The sequence below is a fragment of the Magallana gigas genome, chromosome 10, assembly GCF_963853765.1.
Source record: "Magallana gigas chromosome 10, xbMagGiga1.1, whole genome shotgun sequence".
NCBI lineage: Eukaryota > Metazoa > Mollusca > Bivalvia > Ostreida > Ostreidae > Magallana > Magallana gigas.
Window position 1 is genome coordinate 21,310,155 of NC_088862.1, and position 20,841 is coordinate 21,330,995.

General features: G+C 35.2%; 1 protein-coding gene across 2 annotated transcripts; it reads left to right on the forward strand.

Moving 5' to 3' along the window:
- Positions 1-427: 427 nt before the first annotated feature.
- On the forward strand, positions 428-18,290 carry LOC105320657 (receptor-type tyrosine-protein phosphatase alpha). Of its 2 annotated transcripts, none has more exons than XM_066073652.1 (21): positions 428-507; positions 1,129-1,226; positions 1,976-2,119; positions 2,248-2,350; positions 2,459-2,547; positions 2,921-3,078; positions 3,950-4,043; positions 4,542-4,606; positions 5,253-5,286; positions 6,006-6,103; positions 6,400-6,528; positions 6,745-6,893; positions 7,224-7,359; positions 7,510-7,653; positions 10,431-10,524; positions 14,120-14,187; positions 14,922-15,056; positions 15,606-15,725; positions 16,099-16,253; positions 16,623-16,758; positions 18,211-18,290. In XM_066073652.1, exons 2-21 carry the CDS (start codon positions 1,139-1,141, stop codon positions 18,250-18,252), a joined length of 2,181 nt encoding a protein of 726 aa, XP_065929724.1. In that variant the 5' UTR covers positions 428-507; positions 1,129-1,138; the 3' UTR covers positions 18,253-18,290. The 2 variants fall into 2 exon arrangements, with proteins under 2 accessions (XP_065929724.1, XP_065929723.1); XM_066073651.1 differs by having other exon boundaries at positions 435-503; positions 1,094-1,226.
- The last annotated feature ends 2,551 nt before the right edge of the window (positions 18,291-20,841 follow it).

Genomic DNA, 20,841 nt, shown 5'->3' on the forward strand with positions numbered 1-20,841 from the left:
AAAATTAGAATTACCATATTAACTTTTAAAGTAATGATGATAAATGTAGGAAATTTAGACCTTACTTTAATTCTCCTCGACAGTATGTACACATATACATGCATATTAAAGTTACCGTTGTTCTTAAATGATATGATTGATTAAATGAGTAACGGATTAAAATTTTGTTGTACGTGGTTGGAACGGGGATTGTTTCATATGTACAGTGTATTCAGTAATGTTTTTCCTATTCTGTGTGCCAGTTCTAAAAAAAATCATGTTAAAAAAGATACATTTATTTCATGTACTCAAAGTGACTTTTATTTAAAAAAAAAAATAAAACAAAAACAAAACAAACCAAAACACAAAAAAAAAAACCACGAGATACTACGAAATAGCTGAAACATGTTTACGTCATAAAAGCAATTACGTGATATGACGTCATATTCTTGAGGTTGACAAGATGAACACATGACGCTTTTGATAATTTGACGATTGATGGAGTTGTGTGCAACGGTTAAAAAAAAGGCAAGTGGGACAATTTTATGCTATTTGTTTCATGATTACACCGGGGTTTTTTTTATCTATAGGTGACCTAAACATGATAATACTTTTATGTGCTTGCATGTAACATTTTTTTGTGAACAAGAAGATAGAAAATCGTGTTTTCTGTGAACTTAAAATTGTTATGATGATCTTTTCACTATTCTATAGATCTATATTTTGGTGTTTCTCAATGGTTTGCAACGAGTGTTTATAGGTTTTAAGAGTAGAAAACAGAAAAAACGATTTATTAGAGGTGAAATTATCTAGTAAATCTAGTAAATAAAACAATAAACTAAAAAGGGAGTACCTTTAACACAAAATTTGGAAATAGTATCGTACGTTACGTTTCGATCAAAATGTCCAGAACATATAATCATTTAAAACACATTAATCAAAAGATAACTTTTTTTACCTAGAAAGAAATTAAAATAATGACCTTTATTTCTTGTCAGGGAAACTCTACTGCAGTAGAATGCAGTTAAACCAAAATTTGTCTCAATTACAGAAGGTGCGATTTATACAGTCATGTTTGGGTATCATCATGGCCTTTTTCTATAATTCTATAATTAAGGTACAAGTACAACTTTGCTGAACCTTTGACAGATTTATAGGAATGACGCAGGCAGTAGAGACCATGACTAGACAATGGGGTCACGGGGTTACCTTTATCCTGATGGTACACCTGTGGATACCTGGAGAAGGTACGCTATATCTATCTGTAATCGGCTGACTTTTGATGATGATTGGAATAAGCAAACAATTCACTTTCTATAGTGGAGTATCTAACATGCTTTTCAAATAGAGTAAGCTTGTTAATATTCATTCGAGGAATTTAAGTTTCTACCAAAGATATTTGATTTTATCATTTATAACATAACATGGTACAGTTTATGCTTCTAAAACGCGAGGCGGTTTATTAAAAAAAGTGCAAATTGTTCCAAGTTGTGTTAAGCTCGTATAACATAGTTGGAAATTAAATTTATTCAATTAGACTTACAGCAAGAATTAAATTATTAAAGGAATTAATCTTTAAGTAGTATGAGGTGATAATTTTGGTCGGGGTGTGATCAAATCCAGTACAACCCGAATAGGCTTGCTGATAGATTTGATCAAGCCCCGACTGAAATTACCATGCACCTCATTATATTCAAAGAATAATCTTTATTACTTATACTTAGATAACTCTTAGCAACTGATCGATTAAATATTAGAATATTAATTATTATGCAAACCCCGCTTGGGACCCAGCTATACGTCACTTGAATTTATTCGACTATACATTACAAAATCGATTCATAGTGTTATTACAAACAAAGACATTGGAAAATGCAAATATTAAGTTAAAGATACATGTATATACATATAATGATGAAGACAAACATGATAATGATGTTATACATGTAGATCTCCAACCACATTCAATGATTGTGTTTTATCACCATAACTACAGCCTGTCCCTATGGTTTTTACGGCCCCGGATGCTTCTTTCCATGTTCCGGAAACTGCAGAAACAACTCCACCTGTAATTCTACATCCGGGTTGTGCGACAATGGCTGTAAAATAGACTACGTTGGGCCTTCGTGCGTCGAAAAAAGTAAACTTTGAACATTTTCTGTACATCAGTTTCATCAGTTAAATTTCTTTTACAAAAGATGGTTTGATTTTCATAAAACTATTAATGGACGACCTAAAGTAAGACATTTTTTTTCATTTTGATTTTAGTTGCTAGTTTTTCTGTACCGAAAGCGGCTGCCTTTGCCATTGCTGCTGTCGCATTGTGTGTCGCCATCACCGCGATCGCATTACCCCTTGTTCTCTACTACCGGTGAATAAACCTATAGTTTCTGGCTTTCAGTATTATTTTTTATAACCATTCTTTTGAGGAGATACATTTATAACTCATTTGGTGAGATTTTCAACAATATCATTTTAGGTCCAAATACATTGGTCGACACAGACAAAAGACTAGGAGAAACCCATTATCAAGAGTGCTGACTTTAAATAAAAGAGGTTCTATTTTCAGTAAGTGACATTAACATTTGAGACAAAATTTTTGTATTTATGTACACCTGTTCGAATAGCTTATAGTATACGTATGCCAACTGTACAGGCACCTGACGTTATATATTTTTCTCATAATAAAAATAGTATAACTTCTACAAAATAATATACAGGCACCTGACGTTATACTACATGTAAGTACATGTACAGGGTATATTATACTTTTTATTATGAGAAAAATATATAATGCTAGGTATATGTGGTCAATTGCTATATGAATGCATATCAAAACTATTTTTCGATCTTTAACAATTTTCCATTTTTAATAAACATCAAATTATTGAAAAACTCGATTTACAATGCATGTTTGAAAATATGCAATATATTTTATCAGTGCCTTCCGACATACAGATCATGAAAATGAAATCTCGGCAAAGTCTCGCCGTCAGCAATGGCGGGTTTGTTCCGCGAGATCTCGCCATTAATGAACTGGCCAATCTACTGAGATACGACAAAGTCGACGGGTATGAAGAACTCAATCGAGAATATCAGGTTAAAAAATATGGGTTTTTTTTTAAATCTAGTATAATATTGATAAACCTCCTTTGAATAAATTCCATTTATTTGTAATAAATAAAAATGTTGTCCGTCATTAAGGTGGTCAAGTACATTTTGAAATTTTAATGTGATCCGTCGTACATAACAATCTGTTTTATTGTTTTAACAAAATAACCAAAGTTTTAAAATTTTTAGACTTTACATTGTTTGACCATAAAATGCATTTCTTTTGGTAAATATTGTAAGAGCCCCAGTCTGTTTTAACTCATATATTACCAATCAAAAGCAAACAAGTTCTATGTAAAGATATAGGAAAATACTAAAAATTTAAATCTAATATTTAATAGAATTTTTCTTAAGGAAATAAAAGTTTACAGCTTTAAACATCATTTCTGAAAAAGATAGACCTGATGGTTAATTTGTTATTCACTCAGTCTCCTTAAGTTATTGTTTATTTATTTTATTTATTCCAAGCTCTTGTTAAGATGGTTCTATTTCGAAAGAGTACCTCACAATACGGGGGTACATCATGCCTCTTTAACAAAATCTGTGAGGTCCTCTTTGTCTCAAGCATTGATTTTATTCGTCACGAATCTTTGCTCGTTTACAAATGCGTATGATATGGAATGAGGTAATGTAAATGTTTTCTTTTTAGAGGGAAATTGGACGCCCTCATATTTATCGCGTACTTTTTATTTAAAATAAGCAAAAAATATAAATTGAATGTAAATTATTCTTATAAACTTTTTTTAATGTCAATGTAAATGTGTATTTTCCTCCACATTAACATCTCGGCGTGCCCCATACCATCTTAATTTGCTTTTATTCTTATCTATTCTTAATGCATTTTTTGTGTTTCCATCAGGTGGTTCCGGTGGGAGAGCAGAGCCATCTACAATGTTCGGTGTCCAGACAGCGAGAGAACCAGTTTAAGAATAGAGCGGAAATCACCCTGCCATGTAACACAAGCTTTTACTTAATGTACACCCCGGTACTTTCATCATATATAAATACAAACATCGCCGTCACCAACATCCTCAACTATAAACTCAGCCATAACTGTGATGAAGTTTTCACTCATATATCTTACTTCACCTCAAGTTAATATCAACATAAAAAATTAAGTGACCCTTAGGAAACTCCAAATATTAAAGACTGGAGTAAAATGTCATTTGTTAATTTTGAATTTACCGGGTGGCAGTAAATACAAAATTTACAACATGACAGATCCCTTTTACGACCTTTTAAAGAATTTATGACAATTTTTCTGCCAATAACCATTCTTTGATAAAGAATAAATCTACTGGTTCTGGCTGAAGCACAGAGCTCTTTTAACATACACATGTACATTATTCTAGTGTAAAAAATAAGTATTATTGTACTTTAAGTCAAAGGTTGACCGCATCAGTATTTGATATATACATGGAAGTGTATCATAATTATTAAAATCATTTCAGACGACCATTCTAGGGTAAAACTGGAGAGAACAGCGTCCGATTATATTAATGCCAGCTATATAGAGGTACATATCTTAGCATTTACATGTATTATTACCCCCACCCCCACCCACCACCCCCCCCCCCCCGAAAAAAAACAGTTGGAATACATCACTGTTATTAAGAGAACAATTTGTACTTGCCGTTTGTAAAATAAAAGTGCATATGAAATAAAATTAAATTACATATACATGTATATGTCATTTGTAGTACATGTAGGTGTAAAAATATTGAAAAAAAATAAAAATGAATAAAACGATATTATTTCAATGAGACGCGCTGTCAAATGATTGTACGTGTAAATTCTAGTTTGATAAGTCTTGGAAGTGGGTTCTATAAATACTCTGCTGCATATTAACGTGGACTTGTTGAACTTTGTTCTTGTTGCTTAAAAACCATTATTTTATTCCAAATTCGTTCATTTATTTTGATTCAAATTAAAAAAAATGGGACGAAATATGATAAAAACTCTTCGAGTATAGCAAATTTATGATTTTATTTTTAAACTTTTTTTTAAATTTTCTCTGAGTTATTTTTCTTCATTAATTCTATCTATTTTTATCGGTAAAAAGTTTTCTTATTAGTCATTCTTCAATTAGTTTTTTATCAGTATTTCACACTTGATTAGTAGTACAGAGCTGATTTATCTTTCTTTGACTTTTGCATGTACAGATGGCTGAAGATTTTCGTTGCATTGCGTCCCAAGGTAGAGTACAATGTTTTCATACTATATCATATCCACCTCATGATCTTTTTAGCTCACCTGAGCCGAGGCCTCATGTAGGCTTTGTCTGTCGTAGCTGGTGACTTTGTCATTGTCGCAAACTTTTCACATTTTCAGCTTCTTCTTCAGAACCACAAAGCCGATTTCAACCAAACTTGGCACAAATAATCATCGAGTTAAGGGGATCAAGTTTGTTCAAATGAAGGGCAAGACCCCTTTTAAAGGGGAGTAATTTAGAATTATTGAACATTTATTTTGTACGCATTTTTCAAAATCTTCTTCTCAATAATCAGGAAATAATTGGGTCGGAAAAACTGAACTCGTGTGGAAGCATCCTCAGGTAGTGTAGATTCAAGTTTGTTTATACTGTGGTCCTCGGGGGTAGGGTGGGGTCATAATGGGGGTGGGGTCAAATTTTTACATAGAACGATAAAGAGAAAAATCTTCTGGAAAATTAGTTGTCAAGATATTTGATACTGTAATGCTGATTTGATCAGAGTTACATTTTATACCTATGGTTGCTCAGGTGAGCGATGTGGCCCCTTGGCCTCTTGTTTTTGATATCATTTTTTAAAGAAAATTTATATTTAAATATCACCTAGACAAGATTTGCCTGATATGAAATTGATTACAAAATCATTCTTGAAAAACTGCTTTCGATGGATCTAGCATACAAGAAATATAATGATTTCAACTCTTAGGGTCATTGGAAGGTACAGTGGCGGATCACTGGACAATGATTTGGCAGGAGCGGGTCTCTGTTGTAGTCATGCTGACAAACCTCATGGAAGACGATACAGTAGGTCTAACTGACTTATAGTCGTCGACAATCGTAAAATCTTGGGCTTTTCCGGCAGAGCTCGGAATATTTTTCCGCTCGTCGGAAAGGCCCGAAAAATTGCAATTTAGTTGTCGATCATCAATTTCTAACTAAGAGGGCGGGCTATGGAAGCTTGTGTAATACGTCCTCTGGTGAGACTGTTTTTCCTACATTCACTGTAGTGACTCTTGCTATTTGACCTGGTGAAATACATGTAGTGATGATTTATTCTTTTCACTATCTAGAATGAAACATCGCTATAAAATATGTTTCAGGAAAAGTGTTACCCGTACTGGTACCCTAAAGGCAAAGTATTGTTGGCTGATTCTCTCTCTATCAATGTACAACACGAGAAGGTGTATGCGTTTTACACGACCAGAAATATTAAGATTGAAGACAGAGAAGTAATAGCTTCAATGTATTTTACGTTTTGTATATCTATCAAAGTTTGTCAAAAGATGCATGATTTCATTTTTTTAATTTCAGTTCTAGAATTAAGGAGATACTGATTAGAGTGTTCGGATCTTTATGAGGCACATGTAAAAGAAATTTGTTTTTTGTTTGTTTCTTTTTGTGTTTTAAGTAAGTGTTTATTCTTGTATTTTTGATATCCGCTTCAGACAAAGGAGTGCCGACTGCTGTGTCATTTCCAATTCACAAGATGGACGGACCGTGCTATCCCCTACCCCTCTGAATTGGTCCAGTTTTACCGGACAGTTAGACGTGCCCACGATTCTCAGCCTAAGTCCACACTGCTAGTCCACTGCAGGTTCAAGACTTTCTAACGTACAACTTACTAGTGCTTTTACCGTCGGAAACCCACAATCAGTCATAGTAGGGTTTCTGAAAATCTGGATCCGCGGGTTGTCTTGCTTGGTTTCCGACAACGCGCTTACTCTTATAGTATGTCCTAGTTTTAATTGCGATGCTACATGTACATTGTAAAGGTCAAGTTAATTAGAATAAACAAAGTTATAATTTTACACTTGTTAAATTGTTCGGTTACCTTCTTGGTCGGTGATTGTCTTTTGACAATGTAAGTATAGGATGTACAACTAATAATTCCACGATTCCATGTTCAGTTTTTATGAATTTTCAGTGACGGAGGGGGTAGAACAGGGATCTTTATTGCCTTGGACAAACTTCACAGAGCGGGGCGGAGGAACGGTAAAGTCAACGTGGCAAAGTGTCTCACGGAGATGTGTGAACAGCGGATGAATATAGTGGAGAATGTGGTGAGTAATGCGCGCTTCGCCGGAAACGACATGAATTCTGCAAATAGTTCATTTTTTTTATTCTGTAAACATGGTTTTTGGACTCTTCCTTTGATCATAAATAATTACGAGATTCGGTATAATGAGATTGCCTTTTTCCTTCTTGTATAGGAACAGTATATTTTACTCTACCATACGCTAAGGGAATCTTTCCATCAGCATGCCACCCTTATCAGAAAAGAAAACCTCAGACAGGCCTTTGCAGAAGAAATGGCGAAACCCATCAGACAAAATAATATTTGGAAGGAATTCTGTGTAACATCTTTTTGGTGTCTAGATGCAATATATATTTTAATGCTAACTTGTAAAATTTGGTTTGTATTTCTTTATTCAATTATTTCTCCAGGAGGATATCTCATTTTCTTTAACTAATAATATGGAACCTATTGGTAAAATAGTGCCATCATGTAGCTCTGTCCAATTTCAGAACATACTGTTTTGTCTGGTACCTCTTGACTGCGTTCCATAAGTTTTTAGCTCACCTGAGCTGAAAGCTCAAGTGAGCTATTCTGATCACATTTTGTCTGTCGTCCGTCTGTCTGTCTGTCCGTCCGTCTGTCTGTCCGTCTGTCCATCTGTCTGTAAACTTTTCACATTTTCAACATCTTCTCAAGAACCACTGGGCCAATTTCAACCAAACTTGGCACAAAGCATCCTTAGCCTAAGGGGATTTAAATTTGTGAAAATTAAGGATCACGCCCTTTTGCAAAGGGAGATAATTAGGAATTTATAAAAAATTTCGAGAAATTTTCAAAAATCTTCTTCTCATGAACCATAAGACCAGGAAAGCTGGAACTTGTGTGGAAGCATCATCAGGTAGTGTAGATTCTAATTTGTGAAAATCATGACTCCCGGGGGTAGGATGGGGCCACAATTAGGGGGGTCGAAGTTTTACATAGGAATATACAGAGTAAATCTTTGAAAATCTTCTTCTCATGAACCATAAGACCAGGAAAGCTGAAACTTGTGTGGAAGCATTCTCAGGTAGTGTAGATTCTAATTTGTGAAAATCATGACCCCCGGGGGTAGGGTGGGACCACAATGGGGGGTCGAAATTTAACATTGGAATATATAGAGTAAATCTTTAAAAATCTTCTTCTCATGAACCATAAGACCAGGAAAGCTGAAACTTGTATGGAAGCATCCTCAGGTAGTGCAGATTTAAAGTTGTGAAAAACATGACCCCCGAGGGTAGGGTGGGGCCACAATGGGGGGTCGAAATTTAACATAGGAATATATAGAGTAAATCTTTAAAAATCTTCTTCTCATGAACCATAAGACCAGGAAAGCTGGAACTTGTGTGATAGCATTATCAGGTAGTGTAGATTCTAATTTGTGAAAATCATGACCCCCGGGGGTAGGGTGGGACCACAATGGGGGGTCGAAATTTAACATTGGAATATATAGAGTAAATCTTTAAAAATCTTCTTCTCATGAACCATAAGACCAGGAAAGCTGGAACTTGTGTGATAGCATTATCAGGTAGTGTAGATTCTAATTTGTGAAAATCATGACCCCCGGGGGTAGGATGGGGCCACAATGGGGGGCCGAAGTTTTACATAGGAATATACAGAGTAAATCTTTAAAAATGTTCTTCTAATGAACCATAAGACCAGGAAAGCTGAAACTTGTATGGAAGCATCCTCAGGTAGTATAGATTTATAGTTGTGAAAATCATGACCCCCGAGGGTAGGGTGGGGCCTTAATGGGTGGTAAATCTTTAAAAATCTTCTTCTCAGAAACTAATCAGCCAGAAAAGCTGAAACTTGAGTGGAAGCATCCTCAGGTAGTGTAGATTCAAAGTTGTGAAAATCATGATCCCCGTGGGTAGGGTGGGGCCACAATGGGGTGTCGAAGTTTAACATAGGAATATATAAAGTTAATCTTTAAAAATCTTCTTCTCAGAAACTAATCAGCCAGGAAAGCTGAAACTTGTGTGGAAGCATTCTCAGTTAGTGTAAATTCATAGTTGTGAAAATCATGATCCCCGGGGGTAGGGTGGGGCCACAATGGGGTGTCGAAGTTTAACATAGGAATATACAGAGTAAATCTTTAAAAATCTTCTTCTCAGAAACTAATCAGCCAGGAAAGCTGACACTTGTGTGAAAACATCTTCAGGTAGTGTAGATTCAAAGTTGTGAAAATCATGACCCCCCGGGGGTAGGGTAGGGCCACAATGGGGGATCGAAGTTTTACATAGGAATATATAGAGTAAATCTTTAAAAATCTTCTTCTCAGAAACTAATCAGCCAGTAAAGCTGACACTTGTGTGGAAGCATCCTCAGGTAGTGTAGATACAAAGTTGTGAAAATCATGACCCCCGAGGGTAGGGTGGGGCCAAAATGGAAGGTCAAAGTTTTACATAGGAATATTTAGAGTAAATCTTTAAAAATCTTCTTCTCAGAAACTAATCAGCCAGGAAAGCTTAAACTTGTGTGGAAGCTTCCTCAGGTAGTGTAAATTCAAAGTTGTGAAAATCATGATCCCCAGGGGTAGGGTGGGCCACAATGGGGGGCCAAAGTTTAACAAAGGAATATATATGGTAAATCTTTAAAAATCTTCTTCTCAGAAATTAATCAGCCAGATGATTCTTTATAATTGTTAAGACTTTGGCCCCAGGACAATTCTTTGGCCTCATAAGAAGGTTCAGAGTTTATGTACGTTTATATCCCATATATAAACAATTGTTAAGGATCTTTTTGAGAACTGCAATACTCAACATATGATATGACTATAAAATCATCCTGTTAGAAAAGGTACTAATGATTATAAACATAAGAATATCCAGGGGAAAATGGATTTTATTTATACAGGATCAACATGTATTATTGTACATTGTCCAGATAGTTTGTATTATGACTCCATTAAGCTGATTTTATCATACCTATTGTTCCTCAGGTGAGCGATGTGGCCCATGGGCCTCTTGTTATAGATTCTTCTTTAGGTCAATAAAGCATTCAAACGGAAGCAGTTTTGTCAATGAAAGACCAAGTTCCAAGTTCTGCATATATTAACTTTGTTTGACATTCTAGGAATTGATGTCTGTGAAGCCGATCTATGAGGATAGCATAAAATCAACTGGCCACGCCAATATCGGTCTTAACCTTTTACCCAGTGTCTTGCCAGGTAAATTTAACTGTAAACCTATTTCAGTTCGCGTGCAAAAAAAGTTTTGCGATATTCGCGAGAATTCCACGATCTTTTGTATGGAGGGTAATCGTGTTCAAAAATCCAGACATGTAAACTTGTAAATCCGAATATGCAATCGTGTTGATGTGTGAGCCTGAGCATGAATATGTGTAATTCTGATCGTGTAACCTATAAAACTCGGGCATAAACACGTGTAAGATTTGACTCAGTTCCTTCGCATGATGCACATTTTGCAACTTTATTGTTTACATTAGTTAATTAAACCTTCAACTTTGCACACTTTCAATCCGTAGTTTCTGCATTTGTAACTTCAGGCTCGGCAATAGCACATCTGACATGATACAAATTGACAAATGTAAAGTCTACATGTTTGTCGAATTTTGACATGACCTTACATGGAAACAGTGACGTCACTGATAGAAAAAGGCTAGCTGCAGGTAAAGGCATGCCGTAATCGCCGGAATAGGGACGGAATAAATAAAAAAAAAATTAGGTAAGCCTATAATCATATTATCTCTGGATAACAACATTTCATAGAGTATTATTTTTCGGAAAATTAAATTATGAGATTGGTGTACATTTTATCAAGAGAATGTATAAAAGATGCGAGTAAAGAATTCGATCGGCTTCAGATATCCTCTTAGAACTGAAAAAAATTGCATTTAAAAAGATATATACGCATTTATATTCTTTTTTTCATTTATTGCTCTAGTTAAAATTATACAATTTGTTTTTTCTATTACAATTGGTAAATCATAATTTCAGTATTATATATATTTATTGTATCTCACAAAATCTTATATGATGTAAACATATATGAAAGCTGTATGTTGTTCTCCATAGCGAGAGTGCACGCTCTGCAGAGACTCTGAAGCCTACGGGCTTCGCATTTTGCGTGCCTCGCATATGTTTATAAATGTTATTATGTTTAATGCTGATGAGCTTATTGCTCAAAGTTGAAATAAATAATAAAAAATAATAAATAATATTCATAGGCGTCTGAACCGGGAGGGGGGGTGGGCTTTGTTCGGGGGACTTAGCCCCCCCCCCCCCCCCTCCCCACTTTTTTGCCAAGTTAGACCTAACCAATAGGAACATAGCAACAGGGAGGATTCACCCCCCCCCCCCTACTTTTTCCTCGCAACAAACAAAATTGTTCCTTAAAAGACCTTAAAGAGAATGAAATATTAATAGTGATATTGAAAATTAGAGTCATGGTAGGTATACTAGCACCCCCCCCCCCCCACCACTACCACCACGGATTAGGAATTTCATGATTTGGGGGGGGGATGGGCAGGTAAGATTGGAGTTATTGGTATACCCTCCCCCACGGATTAGAATTTTCATGATTATGGGAATTCTTGTCAATATTTTTCATGATTAGTTTAACCCCCCCCCCCCTTTCAATTTGCTTCCGACGCCACTGTTATTAGAGTACATGCAACAAATTGTTAAAGTATAGGCCTCGGCTGAATTAAGAAAATATTTCCAAATGCATCCTTATCGCTACCACACAGTTGTGGCAACCCCCCCCCCCCCCCCCCAAGCGAAAAATTACACGGGGTCCGTCAGCTGAGTTGCAAAGTTATCGATAAGAAAAACAAACTAGTTAAAGACATTGGTTTTGAGATTGTGATTACCCGGTAATATGAGACATAAGAAGCGACACCCTCTTTAAAAAAAATAAATAAAAATTCCAAAGATAAGGTTAACTGTCGTGAAATTAAAATGTGTATAAATTATTTTAAGAAATGTTTCTTTGCATTGTCGGCAATATATAGGAAAAAAAGCCTATCATGCAGGTAAAAATTGACATTTTTTAAAATTATCTTAAGCAATTATTACGGGATTGAGTATGACGTCCTGAATGTCGGTTCAATACAGACTCACTTTGTGAAGTTGGCTGATAAAAATTTTCTGGAGAGCTAGTATAATACAGCTTTACAGCCACTTGTGAACTAGCTGCAGGTCTGTAGCTCCCTGTCTAAAAATACAGATGGACGATCTTTGAGCTACAGTGCCTCCCATAGTAAAACTTCAATTTACGGCGCACAAAAAATATGCGCTATTTTTTATTTTTATTTTATTGAAGATTGTATTATTATTTATCTTTCACTTACACAACAACAAAAAGTATAAATACATGTAAAGTAACATAAATTTTTCCGCGAAAAATTACCAAATCCTTGCAGGTCGTTTATTCTAACTAATTCAGAAAAATAACAAGAGTAAAAATTGGGTACTCTATGTGCAATGTTTTTGCCCAAAAATGACTAAGTTCAACAGCTGATATTTTTATAAATTATCAGAAATCAAAATCCTAGCAATTTGCATACTTCTGATATATATGTTTAAATGATCTTCAAAAGAATAACTTCCTATCTAGATCTTGCAAAACTGTTCGAGGAGTTATCGGTACAATAAGGGTACCTTTTTGACAGCCAATCGCCCGTCTGCAATTTTTACTATTTCAATAATCGGAAACCCGGTTAAAAATTCACTCTCAAAATTCTTAGAATTCAGAAGCAATGGAGTTACATGGGACCTCACGGCGGTCTTCGAACCCCATGCCGCTCAAAATATAATTACCCCCTTAGGACATTTCTTGATCCGTCTCATTTCTAGAAAAGAGTACGCATTTACTTATATCTCAGTTTAAATTACATGTCAAGTTTTTTTTTTTAGAGATATAAGATATTAGGCATTTCCTTTTATAATACCATGAGAATTATATTACGGAAATTAGCGCATTCGTCACATCGGCAACGATTTTTTTTTCTACATTAACCTCTTCCTGTTTGGTCCAGTTTCAATCATACCTCCTTTTTTTCTAAAAATAATACCGGTGTTTTCGATAGAAAAGGTGTCGTTCATTAAAAGCGTATTGCAACAGTTTAGCTGAATATTATGTTTATTTTTCGTTCATTCCGGTCCGGCGGTTACGGCATGCCTTTTCCCGCAGCAAGGCAGTTGCCATATAAGGTCATGTCAAAATTCGACAAACTTGTAGACTTTACAAAAAAAATGTCAATTTGTATCATGTCAGATGTGCTATTGCCGAGCCTGAAGTTACAAACGCAAAAACTACGGATTGAAAGTGTGCAAAGTTGAAGGTTTAATTAACTAATGTAAACAATAAAGTTGCAAAATGTGCATCATGCGAAGGAACTGAGTCAAATCTTACACGTGTTTATGCCCGAGTTTTATAGGTTACACGATCAGAATTACACATATTCATGCTCAGGCTCACACATCAACACGATTGCATATTCGGATTTACAAGTTTACATGTCTGGATTTTTGAACACGATTACCCTCCATACTTTTTGTCACCGTGCACCAGTGTTTTAATGTCTAAAGTGTATAATTTGTAAACGATTAATTTGCAGTCTACATGCAATATTATTTATAATACAAATTGGTTTTGTCGCTGCGTTAGTCGCTTCGAAAGAATTCATCTCCGATTATTTGCAAGATAAAGTCGTGGCAATGAATTTTATATAATAATTTCCAAAAAGATGATGTAGAATAATATTGAGGTTTTATTGTCTGTATACCTTCGTATCTATAGTTGATGAATTCCGGGTGGTACTTTCCACAGACAACCAATGTGATTATTATAATGCCGTCATTTTTTCGGTATGAGTTGTTATTTTGTTTGTGGTTTCCTTATAGGCCGTTAGTTTTGCTACATGTTTTTGTTGCTCTTATTTTTGTATTATATACACTGTATGTGTGTGTATATACATGTATATATCACTACCTGTTACATATGCATTTATCTATTTTTATTTTATTACGCGGATGTGCATGTGTTATAAAAACCTGTTAATTACGAGAATCACGAATGTTATGTTTTGCGTACAGGGACAGGGGTAGTTGGGAGGGGGGGGGGGGGGTTGGCGGGTAATGAACCCTCAGCTCTTTGATCATTATTTAAAATTATGTGTATTTCATATTTCGTGGTTCTGATAGATTGTACATGTACCTTCTCTTTAAAACTTTTATTTATTTTTCTTTATGAAACTACTTAAACTTGTTTCTTTGAGAAAAAGACTTAGATAGGGAGAATGTTTGTTGCTATTTTATTTATACATTAATCTAATAAAATACCGTTTAAAGTGATAATGAATTTGCACTTACAACAACGTCAGTACATGTACTCGTAATTCACTCTTTTAGGTTGTTATTAAAATCAAATTAAATTGATTGTCTGTGGCTCATCGCTTTTAGCGGGATTTACTGTAAAATATAAGTTTATCGTAACAAATCAAATTAGCAACGAATCAATTTTGAAGTATCCATGCATCTTTGCTATTGGTAGGTTTTTACCATGATATAAATATATACTAGCATTTGACTTCTTTTGCCAGACGATTACTGACTACAGAGGACTAATCGCCGCCCAGTACCCCGGGGACAGCACGGCGGGGAGTCTAGTACGTCTGCTGATGGAACAGAGGTCCCCAGTGGTGGTCACCATTCACCCCCTTATAGAACTCCACTCGGTAAGATTCACCTATCACTACTTCTCGGGTATTTACGGCACAGCTCGGAAAAACATTTCGTATGTACACTGATTAACATCTTCGGGTGTTAAAATTAATCCATTGATGTCTCCTATGTAATTTAGAGCATTTAATTCTAATACTTTTTGTTTATATCAAGTTTTATTAAAAGTTTGGTCGTTTTTCTGCTATGGTAGGAAAGACCCGAGAGGATTTGCAATTGTAAGATGTAGAGGTCTACTGTTTAAAATAACCTGAAGGGTTGCGTTCCGACAAATTTTCATACCATTGGTTGTAAAATTAACAGATGAATGTGGACCAGATGATATTCGTGCTCTTGCCATTTTATTTCATTTTTGCATTTTTTGATAGTCCATCTTAAAATGTTTATATGAAAATCCGTAAATATAATTGTAGAAATGAATAAGGTTTTATTTTCAATGTATTTTGTTTATATTGTATAAAACATCCGAATTACCAACTATATCAAGGACTAATCTTTTTATTTGATAAAGTTCAATCAAAATCAGTGTTTTTGTCCATATATAGACTCCATTGTGGTATCCAGAAGTGTCGTCTGAGTTGTCGCCCTTTAAAATCCAGCGGATCTCGTCCAGCAATGTGACTGATGAAATCCAGCAGGCGGCGCTGCTGATAGAAAATACACAAGTAAGAGTCAGTATGGTGACTGGTGGATTACTTTGAAATAGCAACAAAAACAACAACAAAAAATTACCTTGATCTATAGCCAATATTTGATGAACATTTAGGGCCCTCATACATTGCACACAAAACAATTCCAAAATATTTTTGCAATTGAACTAAAAAAGTAATCAGTCAATTAATGTTAAATTGAATTTAAACTGCAATATACAGTGTTTAGAATAATTTGCAATCAGATTTGTTTAGAATTCATTAAATTGTTTGAGCCAAAGATAAAGTAATAAAACGCCCTGATCTGTTTGTGCCATGAATATCATTGATATATTGTTAAAATAAATATAAAACTTATACGTTTTACAAAATTATTACACATTTTCAGAACCACGAATCACATCGGGTGCACGTGCTGGAAATAATGCCCTGGTCAGCAAAGAATATCATACCTGGGGATACAGGCATTGTAGCGACCGTCGTTAAAGAGGCTCGTGACATCCGGGCACAAGAGGGAAACGGACCAATCACTGTCATGTCTTTGTAAGTCAAATAGTTTACATTGTACAGTAAATATTCATTTGACTATACATGTAATTACATATATATTGTTTAATGTCTAGAAATGTCAGCTTTGTTGTGAAGAATAGTAGAGCAGTGTTTTTTAATTGATTAATTAAGTTGATTTAAAAAAAATTGTAAAAACAGACCCCAGCAACTAACCATTTAGTCAGCCCGAATCTGAGGTTTTCCCTCAAATCTGTGACCTCGTGTTACTGAGTTGAAAACTTAGTTGAGAACTGAGTTGAGTAACTTCTAAGGGTTGCTTATTGTGGTGCCAGGTAGCTTTAGTTACATTCTAAATCATAGGTTCATTTGGCATTTATGTTTATGGCTTGTGATGTTTTACAGTGATGGTGCGGCGGGCTGCGGTGTCTTTATTGCCGCTTATAACGCAACAGAACAGCTGGCGGTGGACGGGGCGGTGAACTTGTTCAGTGTGGTTCACGACATTCACATCAGGCGACCGGAAATGATCACAACAATGGTAACTATGGTTACATGTATAATAGAAGCAGTTGTCTTAAAGTAGCTTCAGATCATTCGGGTTTGCAATGACGTAGTTCCAGTCCTAAGCTTGTCGATTTGGATTTTCGCGTAGAGCCGCTGACATGCATCTACTATCTCAAAATCTGTACGCAATTTATCGGCAAATATCTACGTAGAGATGTTACGGAAGTACATGTATATGGAATCTTTGTTGTTGTAATTCCGCGAAATAACACATTGAATATGTAGTTATTGTGTACCCATATACAATTATTGAAACAAGCAAACCTAGAGATAAAACAAATAAAAAAGATCTCAGACACAGTTTTTTTTTTCCATAAATTAGATTGTATTAATTTTCAGTGATTTTGAAATGGGAATGCTCGACATGTACAGATACATATATTATTTAAACAATAAAATGCTTTCTTTGATGATTCATGCGAGATATGAAGGTGGCGACATTGCAGAAAAAAATACATACATGTAACCCGCGTTGATCATAAAAAGTAAGTGAAATTCACTAAATTACTGTTAATATACAAAAGTATGTACTAAGATAAAAGAAACAGCCAATCGTCTCCTGTAAGACTTTGAGTCTGACATCATCATGATTATTTCGTGCAGTCCGTGATATTTTTTAGGTCGCTGTAGGTTTCGACCAATCGATAAACAGCGCGTGTCGATTTCAGTCCTGTCAGTTTCAGCCGCTGTATATTTCGACCAATCAATAACCAGGGCGTGTCGTTTCAGTCTGGCTGTTTCTATAGAGCTAGGAATAAACTAGAAGTTTCCGTAAGAAATATAGGGAATCATACTCGGTAGATGTAAATATATACATGTATGCAGTGGTGAAGCGCGTGTGGTTGTACATATGTATACACGATGAAAATTACGGTAAAATCGATATTTTCAAAACTGTCTTATTAAACTATTCGGACAATGTATATTAGAGAAAAACTATCAGGCTAATTGGCAATAATAAATCATAAAACATGACATTTGTTCCTTAAATCAGTCGGGGTTCTTCCTTAATTTAATCCGTCATTTGTTAAATTACTGTTTTGTTTTTCTTAGAAAACATTTTGGTAATAATAAGGTGTTATCAATTATACTGAACAGGAAGAGATCGTTATAAGGCGGACGGTATAATTTTCGATAGCGTCAAAACTTCCGTCAAAGTTTTGTCTATCAAATCATCTTATGTTTACTTAAACTTGCAAACACATGCAGTTACTTCAAAGTCTCCAGTTGATGCTACTTCAGACCCAATAAATGCTTTTGTACTTGTCAATAAAAGAGAAAATCTAATTTCATGTATTATATAACTGTCATTGATACAAATTTAAGGGGAAATAAAATTCGTTATCTCAAGTCTACGATCTGACCTAAATGACCTTCAGGCAAGATGTAGTTAATTTCACTTGGGTTTTCTTTTGTAATATTTTAGGACGAGTACGAATTTTGTTACCGCGTGATGGCGGGACTATGAAGTCTGCAGACTACACAGAATATACAGAGGAAGGAAGACTCCGGTGTTAAAAGAAGCAAAAACGTACAGAGCAAACCGTACATGGGAGAAATTATGCATGGTCACACAGCTTAGACTTATTTTTTAATAATCCGATTGAAATACAGTGGAGCCTCAGTTATCCGGACGCTTTCGTTCCCAAGTTGAATCGTCCGGATAGGTGAAGCGTCCGGATATCTGAAATGTGTCTATTGTTGTCATGAATGATAATGTATTTGTATGCAATGGCTCCCAGTGTTGATGCTAGTTTTTTTGCCTTTCATACCATATAACAACACATGTTAGAGTGAACGTTTTTAAGAGATAAAGAACTCTGCTTTATTTTATTATTTTGTCATGAAATATTAACCGGACAATAATGATAACCGAATCTAGCTGAATTCTTTCTGTCCAAGTGTGATATGTGTGTGATACACTGTTGTTCGCAATTTTCCAATTTTTGAAAGTGATTTGGGAAGTCAGTGTATTTATACAAGCTACTCATGAGGGTCTAGCACGTAAAAAAGGTGTGAAACTTAATCGACAGGGGTAATCTTTTGTACTGAGTAGGGTATCATCAAATTTTACCGTCCGGTTAAATGAAGCAAGATTAGTAGTAAATTAGTGTTTTGTGGTAAAAACAGACCGTCCGGATCCGGAACGCGAAATTCCGGATAAATGAGACAAAATAACGTATAAAAAATCTGTTCCCAAATAAAATCGTCCGTAAACTGAAGCGTCCGGTTATCTGGCGTCCGGATATCTGAGGCCCCACTGTATGCTATAAAATTCAAATTCCATGTTTTTGTGTGTGTGTGTATGACTGTGAATGTATATCATAGGCGTTTGATGTATTTTCTTGACTTTGTTAAAAAAAAAATTAAAACTCTGCTTTGTCGTCATGGAAGATTCTAGTTATCTTTTCTGAACTCATTCATTTTTACCACAGGCTAACTACACGTACATGTACACCCACTGACGATTAAAATTTCCGTCCCGAACTGAACTGTCCCAAAGTATATGAATATAAACGATTTAACTCATTATAGATTTTTTCATACACGTACATATATTACATGCGCGAATCCGGAAATTTTTCAATTTTATATGGTGGGGGGGGGGGGGGGGTCCGAGGGATATTTGAGTTGTTTGTTGCGATATAAACTGCATGTTACTTTATTTCGGCATGTCATAAGGATAGTGTTTCACAGAGTTTCTCCTGATAATGGAATAATAACGGAGTCAACAGGACCGATATACTAATTTTTTTTTAAATTGTCTTCATTTGCTAAATTATACGATGGCTCTGGGAACAAGAAGCAGTCCAAGAGCCAAGTCAAAATTAACTTCAATTATTCAAGGAATCGGGAATCATTATTTTTATGCCCCCCTTATTGCTTTGCTGCTGTCTGTCGGTCAGTCGGTCGGTAGGTCCACCAACAGGTTCCGTTCATTTTCTTTGCAAAGGATGAACATATTGAAATGAAATTTGGTATACAGATTTATCATGATAATATCTAAGTCAAGATCGATATTGGGTACGATCGAGCAATTTTCGACAGAGTTATGGCCCTTGGACTTAGAAAAATTTGAGTTATTTGCAGTTTCCGCTCATTTTCTTCGCAGAGGCTGCACATATTAATATGAAATTTAGTATACAGGTTTATCTAAATAAAATCTAGGTCAAGTTTGATTTTGGGTATGATAGAATATTTCCGACAGAGTTATGCCCCTTGGACTAAGAAAAATTCCAAATGTTTGCAGTTTACGTTCATTTCTTTGTGGATGTTTCCATAGGAATGGGGGGGGGGGGGCATAAGTGTTTCACAAACATCTCTTGTTTTTTTAAGTATTATGAGATGAACATGATCAAATCCAGTAAAGTCCGAGGGGCTTTATTATAGATCTGACCACGCACGACTGTATTCGATCTCCGCTTAATATTCAAAGAATGATTCCTAATTATATAATTTTTAGCAATAGTACAATTCAAAATTACTAAAATAGTCATTTATGAAATATATTTGAATTATACGTTACAAAATCTATGCGTAGTGTTGACACATGTACATTTCTGTGATAACACTACGAATCGATTTTAATCCAGTGCATTTCATCGATTACAATTTTATCATTCGTGATCAAGTCCATCATAAAGCCTTTAACTGATGCTTGAGATAAATGATTGAGCACATAATAAGGAAGAAGTGTTTAAAAATTTTAAATTATATCAGAATTAACGTGCATTCAGTATTCAAATTTTCAAATTTGACTTTTAAAGTCTTAAACTGCTGATACTAACCGGGACATGTGCAGATCGATCCCTAACATTTTTTCTATCAGGGGTCAAAGGGATCATAAGTTTGTTTGCCGTGGAGGGGGGCGATGGTGACCTATTTACGGTAATTTAATCATGGAATTTTAATAGGTTCTAATTTTTTAAGGGAGAAGGGGTAAGAACGCCCCCCCCCTTTCCGACCCACCCTCTAAATCGATCCGCGTATATGCTGGGACCATGAAAAATGAAAATAATGTTTTAAAAAAGATCTTGATATCTTTGAACAATATTTA